Source organism: Lolium rigidum, chromosome 3 (genome assembly GCF_022539505.1).
Source record: "Lolium rigidum isolate FL_2022 chromosome 3, APGP_CSIRO_Lrig_0.1, whole genome shotgun sequence".
Taxonomy (NCBI): Eukaryota; Viridiplantae; Streptophyta; class Magnoliopsida; order Poales; family Poaceae; genus Lolium; species Lolium rigidum.
Genome location: NC_061510.1, coordinates 195,608,506 through 195,622,325, shown reverse-complemented (window position 1 = coordinate 195,622,325; position 13,820 = coordinate 195,608,506). Strand labels below are relative to the sequence as shown.

Genomic DNA, 13,820 nt, shown 5'->3' with positions numbered 1-13,820 from the left:
GGATCACCGCGTGAAGCAAGCAGAAGCAACTGAATTGATCCCCGCCCACACGTATATTTGAGGTCAGGCTGTGTGAGCGCAACCACTGCGTACCGAGGTGGCACCGTCCGAAAAAGAAAGGAAATGATTTTAGTTTGCTTCTTCCTCTTGGCCTTGCTCGATTGACATCTACAAGCAATAGCATCGCCTCCTGGGTCACTCCTGGCGCCCTCCCCATCCCTCTCCCCTCCCCCTCCCCCCCCCACCCCCCCCAACCATCAGTGCTCCTAGTCCTCATCGTTGCTGGTGTAGGTGGCGGTGCCCTTCTCGTCTAAAACGGAGGGCAGGGGAGGGCATCGTCGCGACGCCTCTCGCGTTGGGACCAGGCGGTGGCGGTGGTGCTAGATGGCGTGGCCCTCGGGGCCGGGCCTGGAGTGAGTCGAGGAGGGTGACCTGACCGGTGGCCTGGTGCCTGCTTGGCGGTCTGGCCTAGTGATCTTTCCGCGTAAAGGCGTTGATCTTCTTGTTGTCCGTCTGTCTCGGTCTGGCTGTGGACGAGTTCTGAAATAATCCACCAGAGATCTGCACGGATTGGCGTATGACCCCCCAAGCTAGTTGGATCAGATGGAATCCGGTCGTGCGCGTCCTTAGTATATGCTAGGGCGTGGCGCGAAGCTTCGTTTCTTGTTGACACCACGGGAAATGTCGATGCCTCGATTTCCATGGTGCATACAGTGCAGGAAAATGTCAGGGCGGCTGCAATTGGGAAACAGTAATGAAGGAACGGGTGTGGATGGCGATGAAGACTTTGCTTCACAATGTTTTTTTTTATCCAGGCATGACTTGCGAGGATATCCTTGTCCATTTCAGACACGTTATTTGTGAGTCCTATGTTTCGTGACTTGCATGAACGGTCTTGGTAAGTGGGCGCGGTAGCACCGAATAAGAGTTGATTCTTATCTATCTAGGTGAAAACCCAAGGTTTTACCTTAATTAGTTGTAACTAGCAATTGCCTTATCGAAAACATTGTTTTAATAGTGTGGACCTCTCATCAAGGTGAAAGTATTATCGGGCGATGATGATCCTTCTGCAATGTTCTTCTTTTGGAGGAGTCGGTTTTGGAGCTTTTGACAGTGGTTTGCGTTGCAGCAAGGAGACTGTGGCTGGACATTTTCTATCCAATTCTTCTTTTATGTTTTACTTCCTCCGGTCCTTTTTAATTGACACGAATTTAGTATAAAATTAAACTAAATACGACTAATTAAAAGATACCGGATGGAGTAGCTGTGTGCACTCGTAATACTTTTTAGACATTAGGTTCATGCACAAAGCTATTCTTTGTTAGCAAAAAAAAAAATTGCCAACGTCCAAAGATAAACTGGTGTCCATCAAGAGGGGCGGTAGCTAGAGACTGTACAGCAGGAGGAGACACGGCCTCGTGGTGTTGACGGCCAAACCAGCTGGCTCTGAAGGCTCATGGGACCGCATGCCACTCGCCCGTTTCGAGGACGGACGGACGATCTCCCGGCCGGCCGGCGAGTGCAATTGGATGGGTAGGTCCGGCGACCCTCGGCGCACATGGCCGCGCGCACCTCGTGTGCGTGCGGGCTGATGACATGATGGGGACGATGCGTAGCCGTAGATCTAGCATCATCTTGTCTGTTTTCTCTCTCGGGCTAGCTCGCCATTGCGACGGAGATGGCGATGATAAGGCGACAAATCATCGCACATGATGGAGAGAAAAGAAAAGGGGCAAAACTGCAAGGGTCTACTGATACTGTGTGCAAGGAGGCAAGAGGGCACGCACCAGCTCGGCGTTTCGATCCACATCATTTCGATGGGATCTCAGGGGCGAGTGAAACGACGAATTCAATACCAGCCGAAAGGACGGTTACCACCCAAAAAATATCAACTGCCGAAACCGTGGGTGTGAGCAGGAACCGATCGAGGAAACGCAGAAGAAGGCAGATGCAGGATTCGAGCGATGTTGGTGCAATTATCTTCTAACCCGGTCATCCTAGTATACTGTAATCATCATCGCTGAAACGTAAAAGTGAAGGATATGTGTTAGAAAAAGAATGCCAACAAGGACGCGCTGACTACCGCTGCCCCACCCCAAAAATGGCCGAGAGTTTGTGACCCACTGTACCACAAAGATTGCAAGTTATGGCGGAGTAAACTTGATGGGAAACTGGGCCATGGGGTCTTTGAATTTATGTATCCGGTTGGCCCGCCGCTCCCTACCAGCTGCCGCCAACGGCAGCAGCGCAGTAAATTTCCGAGCTGCTACAACTGCCCGCCATTGTTCACCACATGGAGCTGAGCTCTACTGTGCCTGCACGTGGTATGGGGGTGACAAATCTAGTCACTGTCAACAACGCCTGCTACTGCAAACCAATGACTAGTTTAGCTTATTTTGTTTCAAAGTTTGAACTTCGCTTTGGTGTTACCTCCGTTTAAATTTTGTTAAAATGGCTCAAAGCAGCTAGTGAGACTGACGGCTGCCACTTGCACTTGCCCAGCATGAACATAGACACATGAGAGCAGCTACACCGAATAATCATGGGTTCTGCTCTCTTACCAATGGTAAAATGTTATCCGGGCAAGCTGTCGGTATGTGCATGCCCAGCATGGTCTCCACTTGTACGTGGTGCAGCTGCATCTAGCGGTACTGCAGTGTCGCATTGTGCAGCGCACTGCGCACCGACACCTTCTGGGCTGCCAACGGAAGCGGGATAGTACAAGTCCCATAGTACTAGGAAGAAGTAAAACGAGGGCGTGGACTTCTAGGAGACGAATTGCAACAACTTTTACAACCCAGTGGTGAAGCAATCAATTTCCTAGAAAAAAACTGATAGTCCTCCGCTTCGGTATTCTGGGCTTATTAGGAATAGCACCGCGATCAAGATGTAAAATTATTGGCTACGTTGAGTCTCGTTTTCCGTATAACTTCACCAATCAGCATACCATTTTAATTTCTTCCATTAAATATAGCTATTAAGGTGGGAAAGTGAACCATCATTTTAGCCCACCTCATGCAAAGAAACCGTTTCTCACAATCTAGGAAAAAGAAGAGAGAAGCATGCGGTGTGGATAGGAGTAAATCTAGGAAGCAATTAATTAGGAAATTAAATGAAAGCAGACCTTATTCTTTAGATGTTTTGGAACAAATAATTTTTCACAAGGAGCCCAGAATACCGAACAGAAGGGAGTAGTATAACTGAAATAAAGAATGCGGAATTTTCCTCTCCCGTTTTACACTTGAAGCCGTTGCGCCAAATTGGACGCGGTAGCCCATAATCAGTGGACTGGATTTGCACTAAGTGGACTGTATTTGCACGGACTGAGCACATAAACGCGGTGGTTTGTAGTGATTGCCATGATAAGTGGACTGGATTTGCACGGACTGAGCACATAAACGCGGAGGTCCGGTATCAACTCAAGTGTACCTGCCGCATATAGTTGAGGCGTTGCTGTTTTCATGTTCTTCGCCAATCGCTATCCCGCTTAATCTGCCGGATTTTCGCAAGTCGTCCCGAACGGGAAATCAGCCAAATGTTTGCTTTACCATTGAGGACTATACTTTTTCGTTTTAAAGGCAAGATGACACCAGTTGAATTGTTTTTTTTTTTTGAGATAAACCAGTTGAATTGTTAAAAACGTATCATCTGCTATTATCCATAGTGGGCCAGGAGGCACGCGGCACGCAAAGCCGCGCGACCGGCCAGGAGCGACGATCGGCATTCCCAAAGCAATGCACTAAGGGCTCCTTTGATTAATAGAATTTGTATACTCCCTCTCTCACAGTTTATAAGGCACGCGCGTACCCCTAGGTCGCAAATTTGATCAAGTTAGCATTAGTTATATGCTATAAAAATTATATCATTAGAAAGTTCAGATGTTCTATTTTCTAATGATATAATTTTTATATTATATAATTTAAATTATATAGGTTAAATTGGTGACCTAGGGGTACGCGCGCGCCTAATAAACTGTGAAGGAGGGAGTAGGAATTATGTAGAATTTGGTTCCTATGAAAAAATTTCCTACACATGTTGTTTGATTCATAGGAACATATATTATAGGAAAAAAATTCTATAGGAATCTTGTAGTGTAATTCCTATAGGAAAAAAACATTAGCTCATACCTCATGAAAAAATTTCTTTGCTACAATCAAACACACTTCTTCTTCCTATGCGATTCTAGACGTGCCATTCCATTCCTATGTCTTTCCTATTCTTATACTTTTCTTATCCTTTAAATCAAAGAAGTCCTAAACCTTAAACGGACGTTCGGCGAACTGTTTGCGTCCATGTGGGCTTAAAATATATCAGAAACTAGGTCCAACGGCTCGACGCATAGTGATCGGGTTATCCGTAGAGACGCAAATTTGGTCTAAATATGCGCCTCGGATACGTCTCCGCGGACGTTGCGCGGACGCGTCGAGTGTCCGCTCGTGTCTGGCGGACGTTTCGTCGGGCCCGCTTGGCAGCGACCCAGGCTCGATGCGTCTTCTCAGCCGCGCTAGTACTGCCGCCGAGGCATCGCTTCGGTAGTCTGCGCCACGTTAATGGTGATGCCTCTCTTGCTGAGTGTCCGCCACCCACCTCTGCCAACAAAGTAATGACGATGCCACGCGTGCCGCGCCCCCTCTGCTGCCTCCGACGTATATAAAGAGGGGCGCGCGCATCTCATCTCCTCCCACACAAACCCTAGCCACCGCACAACCTCCATTGTAGCGCCGCCTCCACACAACCCTCCGCCTTTGCCATGAGCAGCGCCGGGCACGGCCAGGCTACTGCGCCTCCACCTGTGATTCCACCTCCCCCGTCCGAGAACTCAGACGAGGAGGAGGAGGACGACGAAAGCAGGGACAACGTCATCGACACCGGCCATGGACGCGAAGTTCATGGCTGACGCGGAGTAGGAAGTAGAGGAGGAGCGGGCGGCCCACACGACGTTCGACGCCGAGATGGAACGCCGCAGGGAGGCGGCCGCCGCAGAGGACGACTCCTCCGAATTTGACTGGTCCTCTGACGGCGGGCCTGACCTAGAGGAGAAGGCGGCGAAGTAGAGGGTTCTAATAGACTCCTTCGAGACGCTCAAGAAGGTCGAAGATGCCGCCAACGAGGCGTTGCGGCAACGCCTGCTAGAGGACGCGGCGGCCCACCGAGCTCTAGCGGCCGCACGACAGAGAAGCTGAGGAGGGAGGGAGGCAACGACGGGGCCAGGCCATCGGGCGGCAAGTAGCTAGGGCTTGTTATTTCGATTTGTTGAACTTTGCTGTCCCTGGCGGGCGGGTGGCAGCGTCGCCCTAGGGCTGCAAAAAAAGGGAGGGGCGCAATTTGGATTTGCGGGATTTCGCTGTCCCTAGCAGGCGGGACTAGGTAGGTTACGCGAGCTGACGGCGCCGTGTCTGCGGAGGCCCAAATTTGGGCCAGGAAATGCATCTCGGCGGACAACCCAGTCACTTTCCGTCGGGCCGCTGGGCTGGGGGCGGACCCCAAATTTTAACGGTAAACGGTCACTTTATGTATGTTTGCGTCAGTCCGCCCGAATTACTATGCTAGCAACAGCTTGGTTCTCGTGTTAGATGTGAAAGGAGAAACGGTTCAAGAATCTGCGGAATTGAACCGCAATCTGCACCAAATTATAATGAATTTCCAGGAGTTTATTCCTTTCTTCTACAAATAAAAGCTCCTTTATTATACTACTCCATTTCAAACAACAAGCCCTAATATACTGAGAAATATGCCCACAAATACTCGGGTAAAAAGGGACGCATAAAGTTCAAGGACACCGATCGAGATTAATCATCTGTTAGTCAGGGACCGCACAATGTTTAAACTGAAAATTTGACACCTTCATCGTCCGCTGAAGTGCCCTTGAAGATAGTTGCCTTTCCCTTTTGTTCCAGGAGCTTCAAAGCCCGCATGAGGACGCCACGATCAATTCCCGCAAGTTCTGCAACAGATGCCACAGGATAAAATGATCCGAACTAAACTAGCCACAGTTCAGCTTGGTAATGTATTACTGCCTAAACTCTGAAGGGCATGGTCGTCAAGAGGAGATTGTGTCGTGGCACTATAGAAGTAAGGAACAGGATTTTTGGAGCATTGTTGTGTTACTGACAGAAGATATCATAGATGATCATGGGCTTTACAGAACAGCCGGACCTAAAAGGAATACTCTAACTGCATAATTCCAATAGATTATTATCCAAACTAACTAATTAGGGAAACAAAAAAAAGACTGACTCCTCCTGAAACAAAAAAAAGACTAACCCTATAATGCCAAAGGTTCATGGCAATTTGGGTAAACATGAAAATAAAGACTCCTTTTATCGGAAAAAATGTGTTGTTTCGACAGCAAATTGCTTTGAAGCAAGAAAATACATTTAGCATCGCAGAAATGTTGAAGATGGTAAATCTAATGTCATCACATTGAAGTTTGGTATACTTACCAGTTCCATGTGTTTCAATTCCAGATCGTATATCTTCAATTGTTGTTACTTCCAACCCACTTTCCTTCACCTACAAGCACAACACCAAGACATATATTATTGCATGATTAAGTCACTGCCACTATTCATTGATAAACTGATAGCTGTGGAGGAAACATGTCAAGTAACATATAAGTCTTACAAAATCTAATATGTAGTTGGCCCAATCTTGAATCCGCAGCCAAAGAATGAGGCACTTCTTGTGACTTTTGTCAATCCACTCAGCACGCCCTGCAGTTTGAACTTGGATTGAGTATGTGTACAACACAAAACTAAATAAAGCTCGCATCAGTAACTGAGAGATTCAGTGTAATGCAGAGTAAACCTTCACTAACAAGAGCTGCAAGGAACACTTCCTTTGCTTCATAGCTTAGAGATCCTGAAAAATAAAAAGCATGTATGTTCAGTGCAAAGACAAAAGAAATATTCAAATGCATAGTAAACTAGTCAAGAAAATAATTGTTCATGTATACAATAGTACGACATGCTCACAAGCCTCCGTGGAAGGCCTTTCAAACACATTACCATCATACCAGATCACTATGTTCTACAATTTTCGACATAGCAGATAGTGCCATGATTAGTTAATAAGACATGTCTTGCTGAATGGCGGAAGAGTAGTAGTCAAAACAAGGTTCAGATAAATATAACTTACTCTCAATTTTTGGATTGGAGAACAATGGAAAATCTTCTTCCAGGGAGATAATATACATCTTTTGACTTCTACAGTAATCAAGTATCAGATCTTTCCATAGCTGCACTTGCTTTTCACGTGTTTCTCTCACAGGCTGCAAACTGGGAATGAATTCATGCCATTATTATCGGTCCTTACATATAACAGATTGTTAAACAAGTGTTAACAGCAGCTTTTCATAGCTGGATTTAAGATAACATAGCCAAAAATTCACTTGTGTAACTCAACCAAACATAAGCATTAGTAAAGCAAGGAAATGCTTCAACAGCTACCAACAGACTGTTAGAACATGCAAGAAAGATGGCAGATCTTAACATCACATATCAAAATAGATAGGCTTAGACACTCTGAACCAAATACCATGTTACAGTTTTGGGGGCGCTGTGAAGTACAGATTTGTTAAGGGAGACATTTGAGTTTCAACCAATGCAGACTTTGAAGAAGCCAATGCTTACCCGCAAAAAAAAAAAGTGCTTAAGCTTACAAAAAGAATTCATCTGGAGACCCTGGTGTACAAATCATGCATATATTCAGTTCTTCACTTACAAATTATCATTAACCACCGTGTCTTCTGCATTTTGCAGTCAATAAAATGTCATTATATACTTCATTGGCACTCTATCTCAGAATAAACAAGGGCAAACTTGCTTCAGATATTAGAGAAGTTCACAGGATTAAGAATGCACTCACATGATTATACGTGAGAGAATAACAAGTTCAATTCTTACAAAAGGGCAAGGCACTAAAGATAAATCACGAACTGCTCAATAAAAAACGGGGTGGGAGCAGCAGATATATGGGCAGGGATTACGTGAAGTAGGGCGGGTAGCTGAAGAAGGGGGGAAGCTTGAAATCCCCCGGCCTCTGCATCCCCGCTGAAGCGCGGGTTCGCGGAGCGGTCGGCTGGACGGCGGCGCGGACGAGAAACCGCGAGGAGGGCAGATCCGCCGGGCGCGTGGTCGTGGGGGCAGAGTATGGCGGCCAGGCTTCAGTTGTCCGGTGACGGAAAGAAAACAAATGCTTTCGATTCGATTTTCCTCTCGTGTCCCAGCTCTGTTACAGAAAAAAAAAGGTGATTGTAATCAGATTACACTGGTACTGGTCCAAACTCTAGTTCCTGATATTTTTCTGTTTAGTTTTTGTGGTTTATTTGTTAGCCTTATCTCTAGTAACCACACATTCTAAATATGTGGTGAGAGAGATTATGCTAAAAGATCATCTATTAATTAAGAGAAGATAAACTTTTTTTTTAACATTCTCTTCTCCATCTTAGCATTTATCCTACGTGGCAATGCTAATATATCATCATTGTACATGACCTAAGAGAGACCCGTGTATATAGTACTAAGTACAATCTATGGACAAGAATCGTCAAAAAAAAAGTATGGACAGGATGTTCTGATTCTTTGATGTGTACATACAATGTTGGATTGTGCAAACATGATGCTGCATGAAAGCACGATGCGACGAGCTGCAGTTTAGAGTCCTCAATTCTGCTTTGATGTTCAGTTTGTCCCTAGTTGCATGTCGATCTCTGGTTCGCATTAGTAGATCACACGATCACGCAGTCACACAGCTAAGACTGATTGAAATAAGACGAAGGCAATTCAGCCAGACTCACTGGTCGCGCTGATCGAACTGAGTCGGTCTCCGGTCTCAATACATCGATGTAACACTACGGGTATAAAAGAGAAAATTCTACTGAACATCAGAACAGCGAGCATAACAGATTTTTATGAAAAAGTACCGTAACAGAGAAAATTAACTAGGAAGGCATATACTAGAGTGCAAACACATGTTTAATTACCAAGCTTAGAAAGGCATGTAGAACCGTGTCTAAGCAAAACACATCGGAATGGCAATCCTGGTGGTGTGCAAACTGAGACACACGCTTAGGTTATACAACTTCAAGGATCATCGACAAGCCTTGAGTTTTTTTTGCTTCTAAGTTAGTTGAAACGTTAGATACCAAGACAGTTTTCACGTTAGCTACGACACCATTGGCCTAGTAGCCCTGCTTCATCCTTTCCTCATGACGGTTCTTCTCGTCCTGGAAACATAAAGCTCAAGTCAGCAGCATATCACTGCAATTTGGCTCACAAAGCGTTCTCATCATAGAAGATACGCAGAAATAAACTGAAACATATCCAAGACATAAATTTGGAGAGTGGACAATAATGTGAAAAGGGCAAGCACCAGTGTAAGGAAGATCCTTTTGATTCCTATAGGCAGCAACAAAATAATTCTATATCCAAATCCATGGATTGAAGCCGACCAATATGAGGTCGTACATCATATGATTTAATGGTTCTACAGTTATCCATTCCTCCCTTCATAAAGACAAAGTGTACCGAAAATGAGCTACTCCGTCTGAGTGCCCTAGCTATGTGATTGAACTGGTTACCATATTCCTCCATTCCATAATTCTTGTCGTGATTGTAGTTCAAATTTGAACTAAAATGACGACAAGGATTATAGAGCAGAGGGAGTACTGGTTAATTTATATGCACTCATATGATATTTCTAATGTTAAAGTGCTCGACGAGTGAGAAGATAGATTTAATATTACACAACAGACCAATGTAAACAATAAAAGTTGTGATTGGCAGTGGAGACATCATGAGAATACTGCTCATAGTTAACGGCACATACTTTTTCTGAAGATGCATCAGGAGAAAATCTCATGACCTTCTATGGTCTACTATCTCTAGTGTTTACTAATGAAATAAACACTGCTTGAATTCCAAAATATGAATTCATTATCAACCAAATACATACACAAAGCATTGTTGCCCTTCATTTAGATATCTCAACTTCAACAAGAAATATTTTTTCCAAAAGTGGCACGACTACTTTCCATCCCGCTAAGCATTCTTTCTTGCTTTATGCCATATATTTCAACCCAAACCGGAAAGGTAGGGCCAGTGTGGAAACAGCCAATTTAGCCTCTATGTCCCAATACACTAAATTAAAAAAAAAACTTCAAGAAACCAGGAAAGCCAAAGCTGATAACATCAAGTATTCTGCCATACTTAGTTCCCCTCCTTTTTCTCAAGGGGTGGTTGGTTGGGACATGTTTGCACTATGTTAGTTTTGTGTTTTCGTTCCAAAACAACCGATGAGAGGAAGTACAAAATAAGAGTCATATATTTGATTGGATTGTTCTCTAATGCCAGTGCAGTAAGATAAAATATGTTGTCAACTTAAATGTATTTGGCACGCATCAAACATCAAAACCAAGCATTTTACAGCAGCATGCATCACCACATGAAAACATGTCCATGGATTTCATCAACTTTGTTGTGTGAAACAACATAAACCAACTCAAATACAAATCAATATCCCAAATCAAGCTATCAAAGCATTGGTTATGAACATGCAAATTTATAGCAAACGATACCATCTTTTATACAGCCCCTCACCCGTCAATGTCATAATGGACTAATGGCACACTATAAGCTTATCAGAAAGTAACTAACCATTGACCTGTGCACAAGAAGCATACCTCAAAAGCTTGCTTAAGGTTCTCAAGCTCCTTGTCTAGATCATTGATTGCCTGGGTATATGCCTGCGTGGGGGAGGACTGGCTTGCAGTATGGATCTGCTCATATAACAAAACATCAGACTACTTGAGCAAACTATAGCCCAACTATAGAATAGAACAAACATAAGTGCACCCTACCCTAACAATGACTTTGTACTGAAGGGGGTGAGGGAGCTTATAGCCAGCAAAGAGAACATTTGGGTCCCTGTGTAGCTGCCTGCAGAATCTCACAGATACAGAAAAAAATAAGAAGGGGTGAACTGATGAACATACTGAGGGACGCACATGGTTTTTCTACACATACATGCGGAGGATGTTGCCGACAGTATGGTCCTCGCGTTCAATGGTGAAAGATGCAGCATTCATGATCTTGGTATCCTTCTCAAATGACACCCTGCATTAGATAATCGTGAGGACTATAACCATGATGTTTAAGTAATATAGTGGCAGGCAAGCTACTACAAGCCTTAGTCATAAGTTTAAAAAGTTCAAAAGCATCAGAGTTTCATAACATCATGCTATAGAGAACATAAACAGACACATTATCGTCTCCTCCCGTGAAAGAAAAAAGAAACAGACACCCTAGCCGCCGCCATTTGCCTCGTCCTCGCCATCTACGACCGGGAATCGATGGGTCTCTGCCTCCTCTGCTAGCCGCTCCGGCGGCGGGAGGGGGTGGGGACCTCGGACCTGCGCTCGGCGTTGTACAAGGGTCCCTAAAGTTAGTTTGGGCAACCGGCATCGTCGTTATGGTGGCTATGGAGGCGTTGTATGGGACAAGAATAAGGTATATCCGCCTCCTCGTCCACCTCATTGGCGGCGATCTCGCCGGTGGCAGGGCAGGGATTCGTCTGGTCGCCGCTTCCCTGGAGTGGTGGATCTAGTCCAGCCTACATCTGTTATACTTTTGGTGTTAGAAGATTCAGATCAATTCAAGGGTTCAATGGTGACGACTTCGGCTCTGGGGTACTGGTCCTTAGGGGCACGTGCATGATGACTTACCGACTGTCATCAACAATGTCGGGCTGGCTCTGGTAAGGGAGCGGCGACAGCGGCGCGTCAGCGGCTCGCTCTGGCAGCAGTATATAGTGGTCTCTAGGTGGTCCAAGGACCTCGATGTAATTTTTATTATCTTTGGGGTGCTTTGTACTTCTTGTGAACTCATGGAATAGATTCAGATCTTTCCCGCAAAACAAACAGACAAAAATGGCTATTAACAGATGAACAGAATTGAAATATTAAATTACTTAAAAAAACTTGTATTCCGCAGCTACACTTCCTCCAAAAAAGAATACCTAACAAAACACAACAGAAGCGTTATATGGATAAAAATGTTAAGTAAAGTGTCGAGGAAGAGTAGACTCACTTCTTTGTGCCCTCTGGCACGACAAAGCGCTCGTAGCGGTCAGGGGCATTCATCTTTAATCAACACTTGGCTCCTTCCTCTTCAATTACTGCAAGCATGATTCATCAGATCAATAAGGCCCATTTCACAAGTCAGACTGCTCCTGAACTGAAATTCAGAAACCCCCTATCCTTGGAGGTGAAGAACCCCAATTAAATCTCTAAAAGTGATTATTTCACCTACGGAACGGATAAATTACACATCTATCTGAATCTCTATCTTCAGATATCTAAAACTGATTCTTTTTCTAGCGGAATGGATAAATTACCCATCGATCTTGCTAAACAAGGGTGCCAAAAGGGAGATGAATGCAACGCTGGGTTAGGTAAGATGTACCCAAAGGCAACCAACCACCTGCTAAAACCCCCAAACGGAAACAAATCTACCAACAGAAACGGAATGAAGACCTAATCGACCAGATAAGCCATTGCAGGGGTGGGCCAAACTTGGCGTATGATTTACCTAGCTGAAACGACTATATGGAGCACACAGAAACAGGGTGTATTTATTTCCTAACAAAAAATACATGAGGATAACACAGCACGTAGCACCTGCCTCTATGATTATCTAGCTGCGCCTACCCAGCACATCTTTAGCCTAGAGTGTTAAGGACAAAAGATGCAGTCTATTATGCCCATAGGATTTACCCGATCGGCCATATTAAGAAGCTTGTGAGCCTGTTTTATGCACGCCCCATGAGATTTGCAGATTCGACAAGGCTCGATACATTGAAAAACAGAGCCTAAATCACAAACGCGAGCGGTTCAGATAGCTTCCTGCGAATCGAAATGGGAGTGTGATATGAGTTCACAGCCCAACTCCCAGTTCAATGCCGGATACACACCGTTGCATGAGAAATGGGGCGACTGACCCGAAAACTCTGCCTGGATTGTTGTACCTAGAGGGGAACAAATAGCTAACGAACAAATTGCAGCGCAGCTCCACTCCACCCGAACAAATTGCTAGCGAAACCCAAAGCCCGCGGGATCAACCTCTGAAGTGACTAGGGTTCGTAGCCGCAGACAGTTCACACGCGCACAGTTGAGGCCCAGCCGAAGAAGTAAGAGTCGAGAGAGGGGTGGGCAGAGGGGGTAAATCGGAGCAAGAGGCGACGAAACTAGGCGAGATATCGCCGCCCCGACCGACGGCTCGAGGACACATCTTGGGTGAAGCGAAGGGGGTTCAGGTTGAGCGGGAGAGGAGAGGAGGCGGGCTCACCTCGGGAGGGGCGCGGCGCGGAGGGCGTGCTCGCCGGAACCCTAGAAATCGCCGGGCCTGGTTGTCGGCGGAGGAGAAGAGTAGAGGAGCCGGCGAAAAAAAGTCTCTCCAGTGCGTGTTCAGTCCCTGTTCAGTCGCCTAAATTACAGAAAACGGCTAGGTTAACGAGACAGTACCTATTTTATTAATTTTTTCAAAAATCTACCAAGCCTGAGGCTAGATGTTACAGATTTGTACGAACAGTCGTTTGGCATTGCTTTGATTGCCTATCTGACCAGTGGGACCCATGTACCAAGCTCATGTGGCAGCACATGTGGCTATTGACTTGAATATTCCTCTCTTATCTTCCTCAAGCTGAATAGTCGTCGGTGTGCGCTTGTGAAGGCGAGGGAACCACCGACGGGTTAGTGGCCAGCCAGTCGCCAAGAGCAAAGGGAGACACACCATCTACAAGCCACGGCACCGCCGAGCGTTGTG

General features: G+C 45.5%; 2 protein-coding genes across 2 annotated transcripts; both read right to left on the bottom strand.

The window, feature by feature from the left end:
* Positions 1–5,630: 5,630 nt before the first annotated feature.
* On the bottom strand, positions 5,631–8,163 carry LOC124698800 (vacuolar protein sorting-associated protein 25-like). The gene is made up of 6 exons (XM_047231221.1): positions 7,988–8,163; positions 7,138–7,277; positions 6,808–6,861; positions 6,625–6,713; positions 6,444–6,513; positions 5,631–5,944 (listed from the first exon to the last, which is right to left on the bottom strand). The coding sequence occupies exons 1-6, from the start codon at positions 8,044–8,046 to the stop codon at positions 5,823–5,825; spliced, it is 534 nt and encodes a 177-aa protein (XP_047087177.1). The 5' UTR covers positions 8,047–8,163; the 3' UTR covers positions 5,631–5,822.
* Positions 8,164–8,957: 794 nt separating this feature from the next.
* Positions 8,958–13,452, bottom strand: LOC124698798 (DNA-directed RNA polymerases II, IV and V subunit 11-like). Its single transcript, XM_047231220.1, has 6 exons — positions 13,344–13,452; positions 12,087–12,174; positions 11,025–11,114; positions 10,859–10,937; positions 10,682–10,777; positions 8,958–9,226 (listed from the first exon to the last, which is right to left on the bottom strand). The coding sequence occupies exons 2-6, from the start codon at positions 12,137–12,139 to the stop codon at positions 9,182–9,184; spliced, it is 363 nt and encodes a 120-aa protein (XP_047087176.1). The 5' UTR covers positions 12,140–12,174; positions 13,344–13,452; the 3' UTR covers positions 8,958–9,181.
* Positions 13,453–13,820: the final 368 nt, after the last annotated feature.

What these genes read in the sequence shown, in the direction of transcription:
- LOC124698798 (XM_047231220.1), bottom strand. Translation starts at nt 12,139, where the DNA reads ATGAATGCCCCTGACCGCTACGAGCGCTTTGTCGTGCCAGAGGGCACA. An exon ending in GTGCCAGAGGGCACAAAGAA is followed by an intron (nt 11,115 to 12,086) that starts GTGAGTCTACTC and finishes TATCTAATGCAG; the next exon opens with GGTGTCATTTGAGAAGGATA. An exon ending in ACCTTAAGCAAGCTTTTGAG is followed by an intron (nt 9,227 to 10,681) that starts GTATGCTTCTTG and finishes TTATGTTTCCAG; the next exon opens with GACGAGAAGAACCGTCATGA.
- LOC124698800 (XM_047231221.1), bottom strand. Translation starts at nt 8,046, where the DNA reads ATGCAGAGGCCGGGGGATTTCAAGCTTCCCCCCTTCTTCAGCTACCCG. An exon ending in CCAACTACATATTAGATTTT is followed by an intron (nt 6,514 to 6,624) that starts GTAAGACTTATA and finishes TTGTGCTTGTAG; the next exon opens with GTGAAGGAAAGTGGGTTGGA. An exon ending in AATTGAAACACATGGAACTG is followed by an intron (nt 5,945 to 6,443) that starts GTAAGTATACCA and finishes CATCTGTTGCAG; the next exon opens with AACTTGCGGGAATTGATCGT.